Consider the following 24,622-nt stretch of genomic DNA (forward strand, 5'->3'; position numbering starts at 1 on the left):
GCCCTGGGGCACCCAAAACTGCCCCAGGACCCCCCAAAACTGCCCTGGGACACCCCAAAACTGCCCCAGGACCCCCCAAAACTGCCCCAGGACCCCCAAAACTGCCCTGGGGCACCCAAAACTGCCCCAGGACCCCCCAAAACTGCCCCAGGACCCCCAAAACTGCCCTGAGACCCCCAAAACTGCCCTGGGACACCAAAACTGCCCTGGGACCCCCCAAAACTGCCCCGGGACCCCCAAAACTGACCCAGGACCCCCCAAAAACTGCCCTGGGACCCCCAAAACTGCCCCGGGACCCCCAAAACTGCCCTGGGACCCCCAAAACTGCCCTGGGACACCCAAAACTGCCCCTGGACACCCCAAAACTGCCCTGGGACCCCCAAAACTGACCCAGGACCCCCCAAAAACTGCCCTGGGACCCCCAAAACTGCCCCGGGACCCCCAAAACTGCCCTGGGACCCCCAAAACTGCCCTGGGACACCCAAAACTGCCCCTGGACACCCCAAAACTGCCCTGGGACCCCCAAAACTGACCCAGGACCCCCCAAAAACTGCCCCGGGACCCCCAAAACTGCCCCGGGACCCCCAAAACTGCCCTGAGACCCCCAAAAACTGACCCAGGACACCCAAAAACTGCCCCAGGACCCCCAAAACTGCCCTGAGACACCCAAAAACTGCCCTGGGACCCCCAAAAACTGCCCTGTGACCCCCAAAACTGCCCTGGGACCCCCAAAAACTGCCCCGGGACCCCCAAAAACTGCCCTGGGACCCCCAAAACTGCCCCGAGACACCCAAAACTGCCCTGAGACACCCAAAAACTGCCCTGGGACCCCCAAAACTGCCCTGGGACCCCCAAAAACTGCCCCGGGACCCCCAAAACTGACCCAGGACCCCCCAAAACTGCCCTGGGACCCCCAAAACTGCCCTGGGACCCCCAAAAACTGCCCTGGGACCCCCCAAAACTGCCCTGGGACCCCCAGAAACTGCCCTGGGACACCCAAAAACTGACCCAGGACCCCCAAAACTGCCCTGGGACACCCAAAACTGCCCTGGGACCCCCAAAACTGCCCTGGGACCCCCCAAAAACTGCCCTGGGACCCCCAAAACTGCCCCAGGACCCCCAAAACTGCCCTGGGACCCCCCAAAACTGCCCTGGGACCCCCAAAACTGCCCTGGGACCCCCAAAAACTGCCCTGGGACCCCCAGAAACTGCCCCGGGACCCCCAGAACTGCCCTGGGACCCCCAGAAACTGCCCTGGGACACCCAAAAACTGACCCAGGACCCCCCAAAACTGCCCTGGGACCCCCAAAACTGCCCTGAGACACCCAAAACTGACCCAGGACCCCCAAAACTGCCCTGGGACCCCCCAAAACTGCCCTGGGACCCCCAGAAACTGCCCCGGGACCCCCAGAACTGCCCTGGGACCCCCAGAAACTGCCCTGGGACCCCCAAAACTGCCCCGGGACACCCAAAAACTGCCCTGGGACCCCCAAAACTGCCCTGGGACACCCAAAACTGCCCCGGGACACCCAAAAACTGCCCTGGGACCCCCAAAACTGCCCTGGGACCCCCAAAAACTGCCCTGGGACCCCCAAAACTGCCCTGGGACCCCCAAAACTGCCCTGGGACCCCCCAAAACTGACCCAGGACCCCCAAAACTGCCCTGAGACACCCAAAAACTGCCCCAGGACCCCCCAAAACTGACCCAGGACCCCCAAAACTGCCCCAGGACCCCCCAAAACTGCCCTGAGACACCCAAAAACTGCCCTGGGACCCCCCAAAACTGCCCTGAGACCCCCCAAAACTGCCCTGAGACACCCAAAAACTGCCCTGAGACCCCCCAAAACTGCCCGGGGACCCCCAAAACTGCCCTGGGACCCCCAGAAACTGCCCCAGGACACCCAAAACTGACCCAGGACCCCCAAAACTGCCCTGGGACCCCCCAAAACTGCCCTGGGACCCCCAAAACTGCCCTGAGACACCCAAAAACTGCCCTGGGACACCCAAAAACTGCCCCGGGACCCCCAAAAAATGACGCAGGACCCCCAAACTGCCCCCCTGGAGCTGGGTTTAACCCCACTGAGGCACGGGGGGTGTTTTAATGTGGAGTTTAATTAGTAATTAATAATTAATGATTAATAATTCATCATTAATAATTAATAATTAATAATTAATAATTAATAATTAATAATTAATAATTAATAACTATTATTTATAGTTGTGAAGTTTTTAGGGGACGCTCTGGGTTGGGCTTTGGGCACGTCCAGTCCTGCAGGGGAGGAGTGTCCCCAAGTGTCCCCAAGTGTCCCCAGGTGTCCCCAAAGTGTCCCCAGGTGTCCCCCAGGTGTCCCCAAGTGTCCCCAGGTGTCCCCAGGTGTCCCTAAAGTGTCCCCAAAGTGTCCCCAGGTATCCCCAGGTGTCCCCAGGTGTCCCCAAAGTGTCCCCAAAGTGTCCCCAAAGTGTCCCCAGGTGTCCCCAAAGTGTCCCCAAAGTGTCCCCATCATGTCCCAGAGTGTCCCCAGGTGTCCCCAGGTGTCCCCAGGTGTCCCCAGAATGTCCCCAAGTGCCCCAAAGTGTCCCCAGCTGTCCCCAGCTGTGCCCAGGTGTCCCCAACATGTCCCAGAGTGTCCCCAGGTGTCCCCAAAGTGTCCCCAAGTGTCCCCAAAGTGTCCCCAGGTGTCCCCAAATGTCCCCAGGTGTCTCCAGGTGTCCCCAAAGTGTCCCCAGGTGTCCCCAGGTGTCCCTAAAGTGTCCCCAGCTGTCCCCAGGTGTCCCCAGGTGTCCCCAGGTATCCCCAGGTGTCCCCAGGTGTGTCCCCAGGTGTCCCCAGGTGTCCCCAGGTGTCCCCAGGTGTCCCCAAAGTGTCCCCAGGTGTCCCCAGAGTGTCCCCAAAGTGTCCCCCAGGTGTCCCCAGGTGTCCCCAAGTGTCCCCAAATGTCCCCAAAGTGTCCTCAGGTGTCCCTGAAGTGTCCCCAGGTGTCCCCAAAGTGTCCCCAGAGTGTCCCCAGCTGTCCCCAGGTGTGTCCCAAAGTGTCCCCAGGTGTCCCCAGGTGTCCCCAGGTGTCCCCAGAGTGTCCCCAGGTGTCCCCAGGTGTCCCCAAAGTGTCCCCAGCTGTCCCCAGGTGTCCCCAAATGTCCCCAAAGTGTCCCCAAAGTGTCCCCAGGTGTCCCCAGGTGTCCCCAGAGTGTCCCCAAGTGCCCCAAAGTGTCCCCAGGTGTCCTCAGGTGTCCCCAAAGTGTCCCCAAGTGTCCCCATCATGTCCCAGAGTGTCCCCAAAGTGTCCCCAGGTGTCCCCAGGTGTCCCCAAAGTGTCCCCAAAGTGTCCCCAGGTGTCCCCAGGTGTCCCCAGGTGTCCCCAGGTGTCCCCAAAGTGTCCCCAGGTGTCCCCAGAGTGTCCCCAGGTGTCCCCCAGGTGTCCCCAGAGTGTCCCCAAAGTGTCCCCAGAGTGTCCCCAGGTGTCCCCAAAGTGTCCCCAGGTGTCCCCAAAGTGTCCCCAAAGTGTCCCCAGGTGTCCCCAGCTGTCCCCAAGTGCCCCCAGAGTGTCCCCAGCTGTCCCCAGGTGTCCCCAAAGTGTCCCCAGGTGTCCCCAGGTGTCCCCAGAGTGTCCCCAGGTGTCCCCAACATGTCCCAGAGTGTCCCCAAAGTGTCCCCAGGTGTCCCCAGAGTGTCCCCAGGTGTCCCCAACATGTCCCAAAGTGTCCCCAAAGTGTCCCCAGGTGTCCCCAAGTGTCCCCAGCTGTCCCCAGCTGTGCCCAGGTGTCCCCAACATGTCCCAGAGTGTCCCCAGGTGTCCCCAGAATGTCCCCAAAGTGTCCCCAGGTGTCCCCAAAGTGTCCCCAGGTGTCCCCAGGTGTCCCCAGGTGTCCCCAACGTGTCCCCGCTCCCCAGCCCTGGCTCAGTGACGCCGAGGACGCGCCGTTCCTGGACCCCGTCCTGCGCAAGCGCGCGGTCAAGGTGAAACACGTCAAACGGCGCGAGAAGAAATCCGACAAGAAGGTGGGCGGCACTGGGAGCTACTGGGAGCTACTGGGAGCTACTGGGAGGGCTGCTGGGGGCACTGGGAGTTACTGGGAGTTACTGGGAGGGCTGTTGGGGGCACTGGGAGCTACTGGGAGGGCTGCTGGGGGCACTGGGAGCTACTGGGAAGTCACTGGGAGCTACTGGGAGCTACTGGGAGCTACTGGGAGGGCTGCTGGGGGCACTGGGAGTTACTGGGAGTTACTGGGAGGGCTGTTGGGGGCACTGGGAGCTACTGGGAGGGCTGCTGGGGGCACTGGGAGCTACTGGGAGTTACTGGGAGGGTTGCTGGGGGCACTGGGAGCTACTGGGAGTTACTGGGAGGGCTGTTGGGGGCACTGGGAGCTACTGGGAGCTACTGGGAGCTACTGGGAATTACTGGGAGCTACTGGGAGGGCTGCTGGGGGCACTGGGAGTTACTGCGAGGCTCCAGATTATGGTGGGAGGGCCACTGGTGGTTACTGGGAGTTACTGGAAGGTCACTGGGGGTTACTGGGGGTTACTGGGAGCTCACTGGGGGTTACTGGTGTTAACTGGTTGTTACTGGTTGTTCCCGGTGCAGAAGGAGGAGCGCTACAAGCGGCACCGCGAGCGCTCTGGGGGTTACTGGGGGTTACTGGGCTGTTACTGGGAGCTCACTGGGAGCTCACTGGGAGGTCACTGGTGTTAACTGGTATTAACTGGTTGTTACTGGTTGTTCCTGGTGCAGAAGGAGGAGCGCTACAAGCGGCACCGGCAGCGCTCTGGGGGTTACTGGGGGTTACTGGGAGGTCACTGGGGGTTACTGGGGGTTACTGGGAGGTCACTGGGGGTTACTGGGCTGTTACTGGGAGCTCACTGGGGGTTACTGGTATTAACTGGTTGTTACTGGTTGTTCCCGGTGCAGAAGGAGGAGCGCTACAAGCGGCACCAGCAGCGCTCTGGGGCTTACTGGGGGTTACTGGGAGCTCACTGGGCTATGGGTGATGGTTACTGGGAGGTTACTGGTGTTAACTGGTTGTTACTGGTTATTCCCCATGCAGAAGGAGGAGCGCTACAAGCGGCACCGGCAGCGGGCGCGGCACCGCGAGCGCTCTGGGGGTTACTGGGGGTTACTGGGAGCTCACTGGGCTATGGGTGATGGTTACTGGGAGGTTACTGGTGTTAACTGGTTGTTACTGGTTATTCCCTGTGCAGAAGGAGGAGCGCTACAAGCGGCACCGGCAGCGGGCGCGGCACCGCGAGCGCTCTGGGGGTTACTGGGATATGAGTGATGGTTACTGGGGGTTACTGGGAGCTCACTGGGAGTTACTGGGAGCTCACTGGGAGGTTACTGGTTCTAACTGGTTCTAACTGGTTATTCCCCATGCAGAAGGAGGAGCGCTACAAGCGGCACCGGCAGCGGGCGCGGCACCGCGAGCGCTCTGGGGGTTACTGGGGGTTGCTGGTCTATGGGTGATGGTTACTGGGCTGTTACTGGGAGCTCACTGGTGTTAACTGGTGTTAACTGGTTCTAACTGGTTATTCCCCGTGCAGAAGGAGGAGCGCTACAAGCGGCACCGGCAGCGGGCGCGGCACCGCGAGCGCTCTGGGGGTTACTGGGGGTTACTGGGAGCTCACTGGGAGCTCACTGGGAGCTCACTGATGTTAACTGGTGTTAACTGGTTGTTACTGGTTATTCCCCATGCAGAAGGAGGAGCGCTACAAGCGGCACCGGCAGCGGGCGCGGCACCGCGAGCGCTCTGGGGGTTACTGGGGGTTACTGGGCTATGAGTGATGGATACTGGGCTGTTACTGGGAGCTCACTGGGAGTTACTGGGAGCTCACTGGGAGGTTACTGGTTCTAACTGGTTGTTACTGGTTATTCCCTGTGCAGAAGGAGGAGCGCTACAAGCGGCACCAGCAGCGCTCTGGGGGTTACTGGGGGTTACTGGTCTATGAGTGATGGTTACTGGGAGCTCACTGGGAGGTTACTGGTTCTAACTGGTTCTAACTGGTTATTCCCCGTGCAGAAGGAGGAGCGCTACAAGCGGCACCGGCAGCGGGCGCGGCACCGCGAGCGCCGGGGTCACTGGGGGTTACTGGGGGTTACTGGGGGTTACTGGGGGTTACTGGTCTATGGGTGATGGTTACTGGGAGCTCACTGGGAGCTCACTGGTGTTAACTGGTTCTAACTGGTTGTTACTGGTTGATCCCCGTGCAGAAGGAGGAGCGCTACAAGCGGCACCGGCAGCGGGCGCGGCACCGCCAGCGCTCTGGGGGTTACTGGGATATGAGTGATGGTTACTGGGGGTTACTGGGCTATGAGTGATGGTTACTGGGAGCTCACTGGGAGCTCACTGGTGTTAACTGGTTCTAACTGGTTGTTACTGGTTGTTCCCCGTGCAGAAGGAGGAGCGCTACAAGCGGCACCACGAGCGCTCTGGGGGTTACTGGGGGTTACTGGGGGTTACTGGGAGCTCACTGGGAGGTCACTGGTATTAACTGGTTGTTACTGGTTGTTACTGGTGCAGAAGGAGGAGCGCTACAAGCGGCACCGGCAGCGCTCTGGGGGTTACTGGGATATGAGTGATGGATACTGGGGGTTACTGGGCTATGGGTGATGGTTACTGGGAGCTCACTGGGAGGTCACTGGTATTAACTGGTTGTTACTGGTTATTCCCCATGCAGAAGGAGGAGCGCTACAAGCGGCACCGGCAGCGGGCGCGGCACCGCGAGCGCTCTGGGGGTTACTGGGGGTTACTGGGAGCTCACTGGGGGTTACTGGGAGCTCACTGGGCTATGGGTGATGGTTACTGGGAGGTTACTGGTTCTAACTGGTTGTTACTGGTTATTCCCCATGCAGAAGGAGGAGCGCTACAAGCGGCACCGGCAGCGGGCGTGGCACCGCGAGCGCCGGGGTCACTGGGGGTTACTGGGGGTTACTGGGAGTTACTGGTCTATGGGTGATGGTTACTGGGAGCTCACTGGGAGGTCACTGGTGTTAACTGGTTCTAACTGGTTGTTACTGGTTATTCCCTGTGCAGAAGGAGGAGCGCTACAAGCGGCACCGGCAGCGGGCGCGGCACCGCGAGCGCCGGGGTCACTGGGGATTACTGGGGGTTACTGGGATATGAGTGATGGTTACTGGGAGCTCACTGGGAGGTCACTGGTATTAACTGGTTGTTACTGGTTATTCCCCGTGCAGAAGGAGGAGCGCTACAAGCGGCACCGGCAGCGGGCGCGGCACCGCCAGCGCTCTGGGGGTTACTGGGGGTTACTGGGGGTTACTGGGAGCTCACTGGGAGCTCACTGGGAGGTCACTGGTGTTAACTGGTATTAACTGGTTGTTACTGGTTATTCCCCGTGCAGAAGGAGGAGCGCTACAAGCGGCACCGGCAGCGGGCGCGGCACCGCGAGCGCTCTGGGGGTCACTGGGGGTTACTGGGATATGGGTGATGGTTACTGGGCTGTTACTGGGAGCTCACTGGGGGTTACTGGGAGCTCACTGGGAGGTTACTGGTTCTAACTGGTTGTTACTGGTTATTCCCCATGCAGAAGGAGGAGCGCTACAAGCGGCACCGGCAGCGGGCGCGGCACCGCGAGCGCTCTGGGGGTTACTGGGATATGAGTGATGGTTACTGGGCTGTTACTGGGAGCTCACTGGGGGTTACTGGTTCTAACTGGTTGTTACTGGTTATTCCCACCACAGAAGGAGGAGCGCTACAAGCGGCACCGGCAGCGGGCGCGGCACCGCGAGCGCTCTGGGGGTTACTGGGGGTTACTGGGGGTTACTGGTCTATGGGTGATGGTTACTGGGAGCTCACTGGGCTATGGGTGATGGTTACTGGGAGGTTACTGGTATTAACTGGTTGTTACTGGTTATTCCCCGTGCAGAAGGAGGAGCGCTACAAGCGGCACCGGCAGCGGGCGCGGCACCGCGAGCGCTCTGGGGGTCACTGGGGGTTACTGGGATATGAGTGATGGATACTGGGTTATGAGTGATGGTTACTGGGAGCTCACTGGGAGGTCACTGGTGTTAACTGGTTCTAACTGGTTGTTACTGGTTATTCCCCGTGCAGAAGGAGGAGCGCTACAAGCGGCACCGCCAGCGGGTGCGGCACCGCGAGCGCTCTGGGGGTCACTGGGGGTTACTGGGCTATGAGTGATGGTTACTGGGAGCTCACTGGGAGCTCACTGGGAGGTCACTGGTGTTAACTGGTGTTAACTGGTTGTTACTGGTTGTTCCTGGTGCAGAAGGAGGAGCGCTACAAGCGGCACCGGCAGCGCTCTGGGGGTTACTGGGATATGAGTGATGGTTACTGGGGGTTACTGGGAGGTCACTGGGAGCTCACTGGGAGCTCACTGGTGTTAACTGGTGTTAACTGGTTGTTACTGGTTGTTCCCGGTGCAGAAGGAGGAGCGCTACAAGCGGCACCGGCAGCGCTCTGGGGGTTATTGGGGGTTACTGGGAGCTCACTGGGGGTTACTGGGAGCTCACTGGGATATGAGTGATGGTTACTGGGAGGTTACTGGTTCTAACTGGTTGTTACTGGTTATTCCCCGTGCAGAAGGAGGAGCGCTACAAGCGGCACCGGCAGCGGGCGCGGCACCGCGAGCGCCGGGGTCACTGGGGATTACTGGGAGCTCACTGGGATATGAGTGATGGTTACTGGGAGGTTACTGGTGTTAACTGGTTGTTACTGGTTATTCCCCGTGCAGAAGGAGGAGCGCTACAAGCGGCACCGGCAGCGGGCGCGGCACCGCGAGCGCCGGGGTCACGCCGAGCGCGCCGACGCGCGCGACCCCGCGGGGCTGGGCCAGTGCCTCGGGCCCGGCTGCACCCGCCCCGCCCGACCCCCCTCCAAATACTGCAGCGAGGCCTGCGGCATCAAACTGGCTGCCAAGTGAGTGCTCACCAGTATGGACCAGTATAAACCAGTATGGACCAGTATGGGCTGGGGTAAAGCTGTATGGATGGGGTAAACCAGTACAGAAAAGGATAAACCAGTACAGACCAGGGTAAACCAGTATAAACCAGTACGGGCTGGGGTAAACCTGTATGGATGGGGTAAACCAGTACAGACCAGTATAAACCAGTATGGGCTGGGGTAAACCTGTATGGACAGGGGTAAACCAGTACAGACCAGTATAAACCAGTATGGGCCAGTACGGGCTGGGGTAAACCTTTATGGACAGGGGTAAACCAGTACAGACCAGTATAAACCAGTATGGGCCAGTACGGGCTGGGGTAAAGCTGTATGGATGGGGTAAACCAGTACAGACCAGTATAAACCAGTACGGGCTGGGGTAAACCTGTACAGGGCAATATGAACTCCTATAGACCAGTGTAAACCAGTACAGAACCAGTATAAACCAGTACGGGCTGGGGTAAACCTGTATGGACAGGGGTAAACCAGTACAGACCAGTATAAACCAGTACGGGCTGGGGTAAACCTGTACAGGGCAATATGAACTCCTATAGACCAGTGTAAACCAGTATGGACCAGTATGGGCTCAGGTAAACCTGTATGGATGGGGTAAACCAGTACAGACCAGTATAAACCAGTACGGGCTGGGGTAAACCTGTACAGGGCAATAGGAACTCCTATAGACCAGTGTAAACCAGTACAGACCAGTATAAACCAGTACGGACTGGGGTAAACCTGTACAGAGCAATCTAAACCTTTATAGACCAGCATAAACCAGTATAGACCAGTGTAAACCAGTTATATAAAGAGATCCTGCCTCAGTGGATCCCAGGGATCCCAGGGATCCATTAACCCTTTCCCCCCCAATCCCAGGGATCCATTAACCCTTTCACTCCCAATCCAGCCGGATCTACGAGATCCTTCCCCAGCGGATCCAGCAGTGGATCCCAGGGATCCATTAACCCTTTCACTCCCCTGATCCCATCAGTAGATCCCAGAGATCCCAGGGATCCATTAACCCCTTCCTTCCCTCTATCCCAGCCGGATCTATGAGATCCTCCCGCAGCGGATCCAGCAGTGGCAGCAGAGCCCGTGCGTGGCGGAGGAGCACGGCAAGCGGCTGCTGGAGCGGATCCGGCAGTGGATCCCAGGGATCCATTAACCCCTTCCTCCCCAATCCCAGAGATCCATTAACCCTTTCACTCCCCATCCCAGCCGGATCTACGAGATCCTGCCATAGCAGCGGATCCAGCAGTGGCAGTGATGGATCCGGCTGTGGATCCCAGGGATCCCAGGGATCCATTAACCCCTTCCTCCCCCCCGATTCCAGCCGGATCTACGAGATCCTCCCCCAGCGGATCCAGCAGTGGCAGCAGAGCCCGTGCGTGGCGGAGGAGCACGGCAAGCGGCTGCTGGAGCGGATCCGGCAGTGGATCCCAGGGATCCATTAACCCCTTCCTCCCCAATCCCAGGGATCCATTAACCCTTTCACTCCCAATCCAGGGATCCCAGGGATCCATTAACCCCTTCCTCCCCAATCCCAGGGATCCATGAACCCTTTCACTCCCAATCCAGGGATCCCAGGGATCCATTAACCCCTTCCTCCCCAATCCCGGGGATCCATTAACCCTTTCACTCCCCCAATCCCAGCCGGATCTACGAGATCCTTCCCCAGCGGATCCAGCAGTGGATCCCAGGGATCCATTAACCCCTTCCTCCCCAATCCCAGGGATCCATTAACCCTTTCACTCCCCCCAATCCCAGCCGGATCTACGAGATCCTTCCCCAGCGGATCCGGCAGTGGATCCCAGGGATCCATTAACCCCTTCCTCCCCTCGATCCCAGCCGGATCTACGAGATCCTGCCGCAGCGGATCCAGCAGTGGCAGTGATGGATCCAGCAGTGGATCCCAGGGATCCAGGGATCCATTAACCCCTTCCTCCCCAATCCCAGGGATCCATTAACCCTTTCACTCCCCCGATCCCAGCCGGATCTACGAGATCCTCCCCCAGCGGATCCAGCAGTGGCAGCAGAGCCCGTGCGTGGCGGAGGAGCACGGCAAGCGGCTGCTGGAGCGGATCCGGCAGTGGATCCCAGGGATCTCAGGGATCCATTAACCCCTTCCTCCCCAATCCCAGGGATCCATTAACCCTTTCATTCCCCCTGATCCCAGCCGGATCTACGAGATCCTGCCATAGCAGCGGATCCAGCAGTGGCAGTGATGGATCCAGCAGTGGATCCCAGGGATCCCAGGGATCCATTAACCCCTTCCTCCCCTCGATCCCAGGGATCCATTAACCCTTTCCCCCTCGATCCCAGCCGGATCTACGAGATCCTGCCGCAGCGGATCCAGCAGTGGCAGCAGAGCCCGTGCGTGGCGGAGGAGCACGGCAAGCGGCTGCTGGAGCGGATCCGGCGCGAGCAGCACCAGGCGCGGCTGCGGCTGCAGGAGATGGAGCGGCGCTTCCACGAGCTCGAGGGGCTCATCGCCCGCGCCAAGGGGCACCCGCCCCGCGAGGATGAGGAGGTGGGGACCCCCTCCCCACCTCCTCATCCTCGAAATCTTCATGGGATCCGCTCCCGGTCCTTTGTGGGGTCCTGGGGGTCCTCAAAATCCTTTAATTCTCCCAGTTTTGGGTCCTCTTTGCACCCACAGGCGGCTCCTGGAGATCCAGGGATCCCAAAATTCTTCAGTTCTCCCAATTTTGGGTCCTCTTTGAGACCCCTGAGGACCCTCAGGCAGCTCCTGGAGATCTGGGGATCCCCAAAATCCTTTAATTCTCCCAGTTTTGGGTCCTGTTTGCACCCACTCACAGCTCCTGGGGGTCCCCAAAATCCTTTAATTCTCGTTTTGGGTCCTGTTTGCATCCACATGGAGCTCCTGGAGATCTGGGGATCCCCAAATCCTTTAATTCTCGTTTTGGGTCCTGTTTGCACCCACATGGGGCTCCTGGGGATCCTCAAAATCCTTTAATTCTCCCCATTTTGGGTCCTGTTTGCACCCACTCACAGCTCCTGGGGATCCCCAAATCCTTTAATTCTCGTTTTGGGTCCTCTTTGCATCCACATGGGGCTCACAGAGATCTGGGGATCCCCAAGTCCTTTAATTCTCCCAGTTTTGGGTCCCTGTTGAGATCCCCCCTGGTCATTCATGGGGTCCTGGGGGTCCTCAAAATCCTTCAATTTTCCTCGTTTTGGGTCCTGTTTGCACCCACTCACAGCTCCTGGGGATCCCCAAATCCTTTAATTCTCGTTTTGGGTCCTGTTTGCACCCACATGGGGCTCCTGGGGGTCCCCAAAATCCTTTAATTTTCCCAGTTTTGGGTCCTCTTTGCACCCACACGGGGCTCCTGGAGATCCAGGGATCCCCAAAATCCTTTAATTCTCCCCATTTTGGGTTTTTTTGAGACCCCTGAGGACCCTCAGGCAGCTCCTGGAGATCTGGGGATCCCCAAATCCTTTAATTCTCCCAGTTTTGGGTCCTCTGCATCCACACACAGCTCCTGGAGATCTGGGGACCCCAAATCCTTTAATTCTCCCCATTTTGGGTTTTTTTGAGACCCCTGAGGACCCTCAGGCAGCTCCTGGAGATCTGGGGACCCCAAACCCCTTTAATTCTCCCCATTTTGGGTCCTCTTTGAGCCCCCTGAGCATCCCCCAACCCCCCCAGTCCCTCCTTGGGGCACCCCCAGCCCCCCCTGGAGCCCCTCCCTGGTTTGGGGGTGCCCCCCTGAGCCCCCTGGGTGCCCCCCCAGAGCACGGAGGGGGACAGTGAGGACACGGACCTGCAAATCTTCTGCGTGTCCTGCGGCCACCCCATCAACCCCAAGGTGGCCCTGAGGCACATGGAGCGCTGCTACGCCAAGGTGGGGGGTCCTGGGGGGGTTTTGGGGGGTTTTGGGGGGTCTGGGGGGGTCCTGGAGGGTCCTTGGGGGGGTCTGGGGGGGTCCTGGGGGGGTCAGGGGGGATCTGGGGGGTCCTGGGGGGGTCCTGGGGGTGGTCTGGGGGGCACCCCTGGGCTGCTGGGGGCTCTTCTGGGGGGTCTGGGGGGTCCTGGGGGGGTCTTGGGGGGGTCTGGGGGGGTCCTGGGGGGTTTTGGGGGGTCATGGGGGAGTCCTGGGGGGGTCCTGGGGGGTCTGGGGGGTCTGGGAGGGTCCTGGGGGGGTCCTGGGGGGGTCTGGGAGGGTCCTGGGGGGGTTCTGGGGGGGTCTGGGGGGGTCCTGGAGGGGGTCTGGGGGTCATGAGAGAGTCCTGAGGGGGTCCTGGGGGGTCTGGGGGGTCCTTGGGGGGGTTCTGGGGGGTCCTGGAGGGGTCTGGGGGGTTCCTGGGAGTACCCTGGGGTCTCTATAGGGGCTGGGGGGGTCTGGGGGGCCCTGGGGGGATCTGGGGGGTTCTGGAGGGTCCTGGGGGGGTCTGGGGGGGTCTGGGGGGTTCCTGGTGGGGTCTGGGGTCTCTGTAGGGGCTGGGGGGGTCTCGTGGGGAGGAGCTCTGGAGGGTCTGTGGGTCCATGGGGGGGGGGGGAGGGGCTTGGGGGGCTCTGTAGGGTCTGGGGGGGTCTCGGGGGGGGGGTCACACCCCTGCCCCCCCCTTTTTGAACCCCCCACCCCCCCTGCAGTACGAGAGCCAAACGTCCTTCGGGTCCATGTACCCCACCCGCATCGAGGGGTGAGTGGGGAGGGGGCTCCGGGGGGTCCCAGCCCCCCAAATCCTCCTGGGATGGGGGAGGGGACACTCAGGGGAGTGTCTGGGGGGGTCCTGGGGGCTCTTTTTGGGGAGGGGGAGTCACCCTGGGGGGTCCCAGCCCCCCAAATCCTCCTGGGGACACCCAGGGGAGGCTTTTTGGGGAGGGGGAGTCACTTTGGGGGGGTCCCAGCCCCCCAAATCCTCCTGGGATGGGGGAGGGGACACCCAGGGGAGTGTCTGGGGGGGTCCTGGGGGCTCTTTTTGGGGAGGGGGAGTCACCTTGGGGGGGTCCCAGCCCCTCAAATTCTCCTGGGATGGGGGAGGGGACACCCAGGGGAGGCTTTTTGGGGAGGGGGAGTCGCCTTGGGGGGGTCCCAGCCCCCCAAATCCTCCTGGGATGGGGGAGGGGACACCCAAGAGAAGCTTTTTGGGGAGGGGGAGTCACTTTGGGGGGGTCCCAGCCCCCCAAATCCTCCTGGGGACACCCAGGGGAGGCTTTTTGGGGAGGGGGAGTCACCCTGGGGGGGTCCCAGCCCCCCAAATCCTCCTGGGATGGGGGAGGGGACACCCAGGGGAGGCTTTTTTGGGGAGGGGGAGTCACTTTGGGGGGGTCCCAGCCCCTCAAATCCTCCTGGGAGGGGGGAGGGGACACCCAGGAGAAGCTTTTTGGGGAGGGGGAGTCACCCTGGGGGGGTCCCAGCCCCCCAAATCCTCTTGGGATGGGGGAGGGGACACCCAGGGGAGTGTCTGGGGGGGTCCTGGGGGCTCTTTTTGGGGAGGGGGAGTCACCCTGGGGAGGGGGGATTTTGAGGGGGGGGTTGTGGCTGTTTGGGGAGGGGTCTCCTGTCCCCCTGTCCCCCTCCCCAGGACCCCTCTCGTGTCCCCCCCCCCTCCAGGGCCACCCGGCTGTTCTGTGACGTTTACAACCCCCAGAGCAAAACCTACTGCAAGAGGCTGCAGGTGCTGTGCCCCGAGCACTCCCGGGACCCCAAGGTGGGTCTGGGGGCTCCTGGGGGTCCTGGAGAGTGTCCAGGACAGTCCTGGGACCCCCAAAATGGGTCTGGGGGCTCCTGGGGGACAGGGGAAGCCCCCAGGACCCTCCCAGGACCCTTCCCAGGGCCCCAAAATGGGTCTGGGGGCTCCTGGGGGTCCTGGAGAGTGTCCAGGACAGTCTTGGGACCCCCAAAATGGGTCTGGGGGCTCCTGGGGGGCAGGAGGAGCATCCAGGACAGTCCTGGGACCCCCAAAATGGGTCTGGGGGCTCCTGGGGGGCAGGAGGAGCATCCAGGACAGTCCTGGGACCCCCAAAATGGGTCTGGGGGCTCTTGGGGGGCGGGGGGAGTGTCCAGGACAGTCCTGGGACCCCCAAAATGGGTCTGGGGGCTCCTGAGGGGTGGGGGGAGTGCCCAGGACCCTCCCAGGACCCTTCCCAGGACCCCAAAATGGGTCTGGGGGCTCCTGGGGGGCAAGGGGAGTGTCCAGGACCCTCCTGGGACCCCGAAATGGGTCTGGGGGGGTGGGGGCAGCCCCCAGGACCCTCCCAGGACCCCAAAATGGGTCTGGGGGGGCGGGAGGAGCCCCCAGGACCCTCCTGGGACCCCGAAATGGGTCTGGGGGGGTGGGGGAAGCCCCCAGGACCCTGCCAGGACCCCCGGGGTGTCCCTGGAGGTGTCAGGGGGGGTCTGGGGGTGTCCCCAGCGCTGACCCCTCCCCGGCAGGTCCCGGCAGACGAGGTGTGCGGCTGCCCCCTGGTGCGCGACGTCTTCGAGCTCACCGGGGACTTCTGCCGCGTCCCCAAGCGCAAATGTCACCGTCACTACTGCTGGGAGAAACTGAGGCGCGCTGAGGTGGACCTGGAGCGCGTCCGAGTGGTGGGTGATGGGGTAAAATGGGGTAAAATGGGTCACAAACGGCACCAAAATGGGTTAAAATGGGCTAAAATGGGTTAAAATGGGTCACAAATGGGTTAAAATGGGTTAAAATGGGTCACAAATGGGTTAAAATGGGTCACAAATGGGTTAAAAATGGGGTAAAATGGGTTAAAATGGGTTAAAAATGGGTTAAAAATGGGGTAAAATGGGTTAAAATGGGTTAAAATGGGTTAAAATGGGTCACAAATGTCACCGTCACTACTGCTGGGAGAAACTGAGGCGCGCCGAGGTGGACCTGGAGCGCGTCCGAGTGGTGGGTGACGGGTTAGAATGGGGTAAAATGGGGTAAAATGGGTTAAAAATGGGTTAAAATGGGTCACAAATGGGTGACAAATGGGTTAAAATGGGTTAAAATGGGTCACAAATGTCACCGTCACTACTGCTGGGAGAAACTGAGGCGCGCAGAGGTGGACCTGGAGCGCGTCCGAGTGGTGGGTGACACCAAACAATGGGTTAAAATGGGTTAAAATGGGTCACAAATGGGGTAAAATGGGTTAAAATGGGTTAAAATGGGTTAAAAATGGGGTGAAATGGGTCACAAATGGGTTAAAATGGGTTAAAATGGGCTAAAATGGGTTAAAATGGGTCACAAATGGGTTAAAATGGGTCACAAATGGGTTAAAATGGGGTAAAATGGGTTAAAAATGGGTTAAAATGGGTTAAAATGGGTCACAAATGGGTCACAAATGGGTTAAAATGGGTTAAAATGGGTTAAAATGGGTTAAAATGGGTTAAAAATGGGTCACAAATGGGTTAAAATGGGTTAAAAATGGGTTAAAAATGGGTTAAAAATGGGTTAAAATGGGTTAAAATGGGTTAAAAATGGGTTAAAATGGGGTAAAATGGGTCACAAATGTCACCGTCACTACTGCTGGGAGAAACTGAGGCGCGCCGAGGTGGACCTGGAGCGCGTCCGAGTGGTGGGTGATGGGGTAAAATGGGTTAAAAATGGGGTAAAATGGGTTAAAATGGGTCACAAATGGGTCACAAATGGGTTAAAATGGGTTAAAATGGGTTAAAATGGGTTAAAATGGGTCACAAATGGGTTAAAATGGGTCACAAATGGGTTAAAATGGGTTAAAATGGGTTAAAATGGGTTAAAATGGGTCACAAATGGGTTAAAATGGGGTAAAATGGGTTAAAAATGGGTTAAAAATGGGTTAAAATGGGTCACAAATGGGTTAAAATGGGTCACAAATGGGTTAAAATGGGTTAAAATGGGTCACAAATGGGTTAAAATGGGGTAAAAATGGGGTAAAATGGGTTAAAATGGGTTAAAATGGGTTAAAATGGGTCACAAATGGGTTAAAATGGGTTAAAATGGGTCACAAATGTCACCGTCACTACTGCTGGGAGAAACTGAGGCGCGCAGAGGTGGACCTGGAGCGCGTCCGAGTGGTGGGTGACACCAAAATGGGTTAAAATGGGTTAAAATGGGTTAAAATGGGTCACAAATGGGTTAAAATGGGTCACAAATGTCACCGTCACTACTGCTGGGAGAAACTGAGGCGCGCTGAGGTGGACCTGGAGCGCGTCCGAGTGGTGGGTGACACCAAAATGGGTCACAAACGGCATCAAAATGGGTTAAAATGGGTTAAAAATGGGTTAAAATGGGGTAAAATGGGTTAAAATGGGTCACAAATGGGTTAAAATGGGTTAAAATGGGTCACAAACGGCACCAAAATGGGTTAAAATGGGTTAAAATGGGTTAAAATGGGTCACAAATGGGTTAAAATGGGTTAGAATGGGTTAAAACGGGTCACAAATGGGTTAGAATGGGTTAAAATGGGTTAAAATGGGTCACAAATGGGTTAAAATGGGTCACAAATGGGGTAAAATGGGTTAAAAATGGGGTAAAATGGGTTAAAATGGGTTAAAATGGGGTAAAATGGGTTAAAATGGGTCACAAATGGGTTAAAATGGGTTAAAATGGGTCACAAATGTCACCGTCACTACTGCTGGGAGAAACTGAGGCGCGCAGAGGTGGACCTGGAGCGCGTCCGAGTGGTGGGTGATGGGGTAAAATGGGGTAAAATGGGGTAAAAATGGGGTAAAAATGGGTTAAAATGGGTTAAAATGGGTCACAAATGGGTTAAAATGGGTTAAAATGGGTCACAAATGGGTTAAAATGGGCTAAAATGGGTTAAAATGGGTTAAAAGGGGTTAAAAATGGGTTAAAATGGGTTAAAATGGGTCACAAATGTCACCGTCACTACTGCTGGGAGAAACTGAGGCGCGCCGAGGTGGACCTGGAGCGCGTCCGAGTGGTGGGTGACACCAAACAACGGGGTAAAATGGGTTAAAATGGGTTAAAAATGGGTTAAAATGGGTTAAAATGGGTTAAAAATGGGTTAAAATGGGTCACAAATGGGTTAAAATGGGTTAAAATGGGGTTAAAATGGGTTAAAATGGGTCACAAATGGGGTAAAATGGGTTAAAATGGGTCACAAATGGGTTAAAATGGGTCACAAATGGGTTAAAATGGGTTAAAATGGGTTAAAAATGGGTTAAAATGGGTTAAAATGGGTTAAAATGGGTCACAAATGGGTTAAAATGGGTTAAAATGGGTTAAAATGGGTCACAAATGGGTTAAAATGGGTTAAAATGGGTCACAAATGGGTTAAAATGGGTTAAAATGGGTTAAAATGGGTCACAAATGGGTCACAAATGGGTTAAAATGGGCTAAAATGGGTCACAAATGGGTCACAAATGTCACCGTCACTACTGCTGGGAGAAACTGAGGCGCGCAGAGGTGGACCTGGAGCGCGTCCGAGTGGTGGGTGATGGGTTAAAATGGGGTAAAAATGGGTTAAAATGGGTTAAAATGGGGTAAAATGGGTTAAAATGGGTCACAAATGTCACCGTCACTACTGCTGGGAGAAACTGAGGCGCGCCGAGGTGGACCTGGAGCGCGTCCGAGTGGTGGGTGATGGGGTAAAATGGGTTAAAAATGGGTTAAAATGGGGTAAAAATGGGTTAAAAATGGGTTAAAATGGGTTAAAAATGGGTTAAAATGGGTCACAAATGGGTTAAAATGGGTCACAAATGGGTTAAAATGGGTTAAAATGGGTCACAAATGTCACCGTCACTACTGCTGGGAGAAACTGAGGCGCGCCGAGGTGGACCTGGAGCGCGTCCGAGTGGTGGGTGATGGGGTAAAATGGGTTAAAATGGGTTAAAATGGGTCACAAATGGGTGACAAATGGGTTAAAATGGGTTAAAATGGGTTAAAATGGGTTAGAATGGGTTAAAATGGGGTAAAATGGGGTAAAATGGGTTAAAATGGGTTAAAATGGGTTAAAATGGGTCACAAATGTCACCGTCACTACTGCTGGGAGAAACTGAGGCGTGCTGAGGTGGACCTGGAGCGCGTCTGAGTGGTGGGTGACACCAAACAACGGGGTAAAATGGGGTAAAATGGGTTAAAAATGGGTTAAAATGGGTTAAAAATGGGTTAAAATGGCTCACAAATGGGTTAAAATGGGTTAAAATGGGTTAAAATGGGTTAAAATGGGTCACAAATGGGTTAAAAATGGGTTAAAATGGGTTAAAATGGGTTAAAATGGGTCACAAATGGGTTAAAATGGGGTAAAATGGGTTAAAATGGGTTAAAATGGGTCACAAATGGGTTAAAATGGGTTAAAATGGGTCACAAATGTCACCGTCACTACTGCTGGGAGAAACTGAGGCGCGCAGAGGTGGACCTGGAGCGCGTCCGAGTGGTGGGTGATGGGGTAAAATGGGTTAAAATGGGGTAAAAATGGGGTAAAATGGGTCACAAATGGGTTAAAATGGGTCACAAATGGGTTAAAATGGGTTAAAATGGGTTAAAATGGGTCACAAATGTCACCGTCACTACTGCTGGGAGAAACTGAGGCGCGCCGAGGTGGACCTGGAGCGCGTCCGAGTGGTGGGTGACACCAAAATGGGTTAAAAATGGGTTAAAATGGGGTAAAATGGGTTAAAATGGGTTAAAAATGGGTTAAAATGGGTCACAAATGGGTTAAAATGGGTTAAAATGGGTTAAAATGGGTTAAAATGGGTTAAAATGGGTCACAAATGTCACCGTCACTACTGCTGGGAGAAACTGAGGCGCGCCGAGGTGGACCTGGAGCGTGTCCGAGTGGTGGGGGACACAAATGGGTCAAAATGGGCCAAAATGGGGCAAAATGGCACTGAAATGGCCACAAATGGCACCAGAATGGCCCAAAATGGCCCAAAATGGCCCAAAACGGCACCAAACGGCCTCAAAGTGGTCCTGAAATGTCCCCGAGGTGGCTCCAAAATGTCCCCACGGCCCTGTCGGTGTCACTGTCACCGAGCGCGTTCCCCAAAAGCGTTCCAGGGTGTCCCCAGGGGTGTCCTCATGTCCCCAGGGGTGTCCCCAGGGTGTCCCCAGGTGTCCCCAGGGTGTCCCCAGGGTGTCCCCAGGGGTGTCCCCAGGGCTGTCCCCAGGGCTGTCCCCGTGTCTCTGAGGGTGTCCCCAGGGGTGTCCCCATGTCCCCGGGGGTGTCCCCAGGGTGTCCCCAGGTGTCCCCAGGGTGTCCCCAGGTGTCCCCAGGGTGTCCCCAGGTGTCCCCAGGGGTGTCCCCAGGTGTCCCCAGGGGTGTCCCCAGGGGTGTCCCCGTGTCCCTGCTGATGTTCTTCATGATGTCCCTGTGTCCCCCTGTCCCGCTCTGTGTCCCGTCTGTCTGTCTGTCCCTTGTCCTTGTCCGTCTGTCTCCCTGTCTGTCCCCTGTCCTGTGTCTGTCCCGTCTGTCCCCTGTCCCTCTGTCCTGTCCCCTGTCTGTCCCCTGTCCGTCTGTCTGTCCCCTGTCCGTCTGTCTGTCTGTCCCCTGTCCTGTCCCTGTCCCCTGTCTGTCCCCTGTCTGTCCCCTGTCCGTCTGTTTGTCTGTCCCCTGTCCTGTCCCCTGTCTGTCTGTCCTGTCCCCTGTCTGTCCTGTGTCTGTCTGTCTGTCCTGTCCCCTGTCCGTCTGTCCCTGTCCCGTGTCTGTCTGTGTCTGTCTGTCCCCTGCCTGTCCCCTGTCCTGTGTCCTGTCCTGTGTCCTGTGTCTGTCCCTGTCTGTCTGTCCCCTGTCTGTCCCCTGTCCTGTGTCCTGTGTCCTGTGTCTGTCCTGTGTCTGTCTGTCTGTCCCCTGTCCTGTGTCTGTCTGTCCCCTGTCTGTCTGTCCCCTGTCTGTCCCCTGTCCTGTGTCCTGTGTCCTGTGTCTGTCTGTGTCTGTCTGTCCCCTGTCTGTCCCGTGTCCCGTGTCCGTCTGTCTGTCCCGTGTCCCGTGTCCGTCTGTCCGGCAGTGGTACAAGCTGGACGAGCTGTTTGAGCAGGAGCGCAATGTCCGGGCGGCGATGACGAACCGGGCGGGGCTGCTGGCGCTGATGCTGCACCAAACGATCCAGCACGACCCGCTGACCACTGACCTTCGCTCGGACCGCTGACCACTGAGCACCCCTGAGCACCCTGACCCCCCCCTGAGCACCCACTGACCACCCCTGACCCGCTGACCACTGACCTGCGCTCGGACCGCTGACCACTGACCCCCCCTGAGCACCCTGACCCCCCCCTGAGCACCCACTGACACCCACTGACCACCCCTGACCCGCTGACCACTGACCTGCACTCGGACCGCTGACCACTGAGCACCCTGACCCCCCCTGAGCACCCACTGACCACCCCTGACCCGCTGACCACTGACCTTCGCTCGGACCGCTGACCACTGAGCACCCACTGACACCCTGACCCCCCCCTGAGCACCCACTGACCCGCTGACCACTGACCTGCGCTCGGACCGCTGACCACTGACCCCCCCTGAGCACCCTGAGCACCCTGACCCCCCCCGACCCGCTGACCACTGACCTGTGCTCGGACCGCTGACCACTGACACCCACTGACCACCCTGAGCACCCACTGACCACCCTGACCCCCCCCTGACCACCCCTGACCCACTGACCACTGACCTGCGCTCGGACCGCTGACCCCTGACCCCCCCTGAGCACCCACTGACACCCACTGACCCGCTGACCCGCTGACCACTGACCCCTGACACCCACTGACCACCCCTGACCACCCTGACCCCCCCTGACCCCCCCTGACCACCCACTGACCACCCTGACACCCACTGACCACCCTGACACCCACTGACCACCCCTGACCCGCTGACCACTGACCCCTGACACCCACTGACCACCCCTGACCCCCCCTGAGCACCCTGACCCCCCCTGACCCCCCCTGACCACCCACTGACCACCCTGACACCCCCTGACCACCCACTGACCCCTGACACCCACTGACCACCCCTGAGCACCCTGACCCCCCCTGACCCCCCCTGCCCCCCCTGCCCCCCCCAGCACCCACTGACACCCACTGACCACCCCTGACCCGCTGACCACTGACCCCTGACACCCTGACCCCCCCCCTGAGCACCCACTGACCCCCCCTGCCCCCCCTGACCCCCCCAGCCGGGCTCCCGGGGTCCCCCCAAATAAATCCAGCGATGGGAATTGAGTCTGGGGGTGTCGATATTGGGGGGTCCGGGGGTGTCCGGGGGAGGGGGGGGTCCCTTTTTGAGAAATTTTGGGACCCCCCCGGGGGTTCTGGGACCACCCCAGACCCGGCAGAGGCCGTGGGGACCCCCGGGGGGGTGGGGGAGGGGGAAATGGGGGCGGTTTTGGGGGGTCCTGGGGGGATTTTGGGGGTCCTGGGGGGGGGAAATGGGGCAGAGTCTTTGGGGGGGGGATGGGAGGTTTTGGGGGGTCCCTTGGGGGGGATTTTGGGGGGTCCTGAGGGGGGGGATGGGGCAGAGTCCTTGGGGGGGGATGGGAGGTTTTGGGGGGTGCCTTGGGGGGTCCTGGGGGGTCCCTTGGGGGGGATTTTGGGGGTCCTGAGGGGGGGGGGAATGGGGCAGAATCCTTGGGGGGGGGATGGGAGGTTTTGGGGGGTCCCTTGGGGGGGATTTTGGGGGTCCTGAGAGGGGGGAATGGGGCAGAATCCTGGGGGGGGGATAGGAGGTTTTGGGGGGTCCCTTGGGGGGGATTTTGGGGGTCCTGGGGGGGGGAAATGGGTCAGAATCCTGGGGGGGGGATGGGAGGTTTTGGGGGTCCCTTGGGGGGGATTTTGGGGGGGATTTTGGGGGTCCTGAGGGGGGGGATGGGGCAGAATCCTGGGGGGGGGATGGGAGGTTTTGGGGGTCCCTTGGGGGGGTCCTGGGGGGATTTTGGGGGTCCTGAGGGGGGGAAATGGGGCAGAATCCTGGGGGGGGGATGGGAAGTTTTGGGGGTCCCTTGGGGGGTCCCTTGGGGGGTCCTGGGGGGATTTTGGGGGGTCTTGGGGGGGGGAAATGGGGCAGAATCCTTGGGGGGGGGATGGGAAGTTCTGGGGGTCCCTTGGGGGGGATTTTGGGGGGTCTTGGGGGGTGGAATGGGGCAGAATCCTGGGGGGGGGATGGGAGGTTTTGGGGGTCCCTTGGGGGGGATTTTGGGGGTCCTGAGGGGGGGGAAATGGGGCAGAATCCTGAGGGGGGGATGGGAGGTTTTGGGGGTCCCTTGGGGGGATTTTGGGGGGTCCTGGGGGGGGAAATGGGGCAGAGTCCTTGGGGGGGGGATGGGAGGTTCTGGGGGTCCCTTGGGGGGGATTTTGGGGGGTCCTGGGGGGGGAATGGGGCAGAATCTTTGGGGGGGGGGATGGGAAGTTTTGGGGGGGTCCTGGGGGGGATTCCGGGGCCCAAAGGGAACGTTCCGCTCTCATTTGCATAGCCACGCCCCTCTCATTAGCATAACCCCGCCCCTCTCATTAGCATAACCCCGCCCTCACCGCGTCACGTGCTCTCCCCTCGGTCACGTGCGGCCCCCCCGGCCTCGCCCTTTCCCATTGGTCGGCGCTCGCGTCACGTGACCCTCAGCCCCGCCCTCCCTGCTCTTCCCGCCCGGAGTTTCCGCTTCCGGTGCTGGGCCCCGCCCCTTCCGCCCCCCGCGGCCTCGCGGCGTCGCCGGAGGAAGAGGAGGAGGAAGAGGAGGAGGAAGAGGAGGAGGAAGAGGAAGAGCTGCGCCACAGGCGGGGGCGGATGGCAGCGGTGAGGGGCTGGGGGGGAGCGGGGGGTTGTGAGGGGGGGGTGGTGAGGGGGGGGAGGGGTGGTTTGGGGGGGGAGGGGCGGTTTGTGAGGGGCGGTTTGGGGGGGGCTGTTTGTGAGGGGGGAGGGGCAGTTTTTGGGGGTCTCTTTTTGAGGGGGAGGGGCAGTTTTTGGGGGTCTCTCTTTGAGGGGGGGAGGGGCGGTTTGGGGGCTGTTTGTGAGGGGGGAGGGGCAGTTTTTGGGGGTCTCTCTGAGGGGGGGAGGGGCAGTTTGGGGTCTCTTTTTGAGAGGGGGAGGGGCGGTTTGGGGGGGTCTGTTTGTGAGGGGGGGAGGGGCAGTTTGGGGGTCTCTCTGAGGGGGGGGAGGGGCAGTTTGGAGTCTCTTTCTGAGGGGGGGAGGGGCAGTTTGGGGGGGGCTGTTTGTGAGGGGGGGAGGGGCAGTTTTTGGGGGTCTCTCTCTGAGGGGGGGAGGGGCAGTTTTTGGGGGGTCTCTCTTAGAGGGGGGGAGGGGCAGTTTGGAATCTCTTTCTGAGGGGGGAGGGGCAGTTTGGGGGGTCTCTTTCTGAGGGGGGAGGGGCAGTTTGGGGGTCCCTCTTTGAGGGGGGGAGGGGCAGTTTTTGGGGGTCTCTCTGAGGGGGGAGGGGCAGTTTGGGGGGGTCTGTTTGTGAGGGGGGGAGGGGCGGTTTGGGGGGTCTCTCTTTGAGGGGGGGAGGGGCAGTTTGGGGTCTGTTTCTGAGGGGGGAGGGGCAGTTTGGGAGTCTCTCTCTGGGGGGGGAGGGGCAGTTTGGGGGTATCTCTTTGAGGGGGGGAGGGGCAGTTTGGGGGGTCTCTCTTTGAGGGGGGGAGGGGCAGTTTGGGGGTCCCTCTTTGAGGGGGGGAGGGGCAGTTTGGGGGTCTCTTTCTGAGGGGGGGAGGGGCGGTTTGGGGGCTGTTTGTGAGGGGGGGAGGGGCAGTTTGGGGGGGTCTGTTTGTGAGGGGGGAGGGGCAGTTTGGGGGTCTCTCTCTGAGGGGGGGAGGGGCAGTTTGGGGGTCTCTCTTTGAG

The 24,622-nt window shown here is 59.0% G+C and overlaps 1 protein-coding gene across 1 annotated transcript in view; it reads left to right on the plus strand.

The window, feature by feature from the left end:
• The window catches only part of LOC131574403 (CXXC-type zinc finger protein 1-like), a 33,078-nt gene extending 12,060 nt beyond the window's left edge, over positions 1-21,018 (plus strand). The window contains exons 7-14 of the mRNA XM_058828861.1: positions 3,890-3,997; positions 8,699-8,883; positions 11,227-11,434; positions 12,663-12,773; positions 13,523-13,572; positions 14,487-14,583; positions 15,309-15,461; positions 20,814-21,018. Coding sequence (XP_058684844.1) covers positions 3,890-3,997; positions 8,699-8,883; positions 11,227-11,434; positions 12,663-12,773; positions 13,523-13,572; positions 14,487-14,583; positions 15,309-15,461; positions 20,814-20,954 — 1,053 coding nt within the window. The 3' untranslated portion in view covers positions 20,955-21,018. The remainder of the gene's footprint in view (positions 1-3,889; positions 3,998-8,698; positions 8,884-11,226; positions 11,435-12,662; positions 12,774-13,522; positions 13,573-14,486; positions 14,584-15,308; positions 15,462-20,813) is intronic.
• Positions 21,019-24,622: the final 3,604 nt, after the last annotated feature.

Source organism: Poecile atricapillus, unplaced genomic scaffold (assembly GCF_030490865.1).
Source record: "Poecile atricapillus isolate bPoeAtr1 unplaced genomic scaffold, bPoeAtr1.hap1 scaffold_296, whole genome shotgun sequence".
NCBI classification, from domain to species: domain Eukaryota; kingdom Metazoa; phylum Chordata; class Aves; order Passeriformes; family Paridae; genus Poecile; species Poecile atricapillus.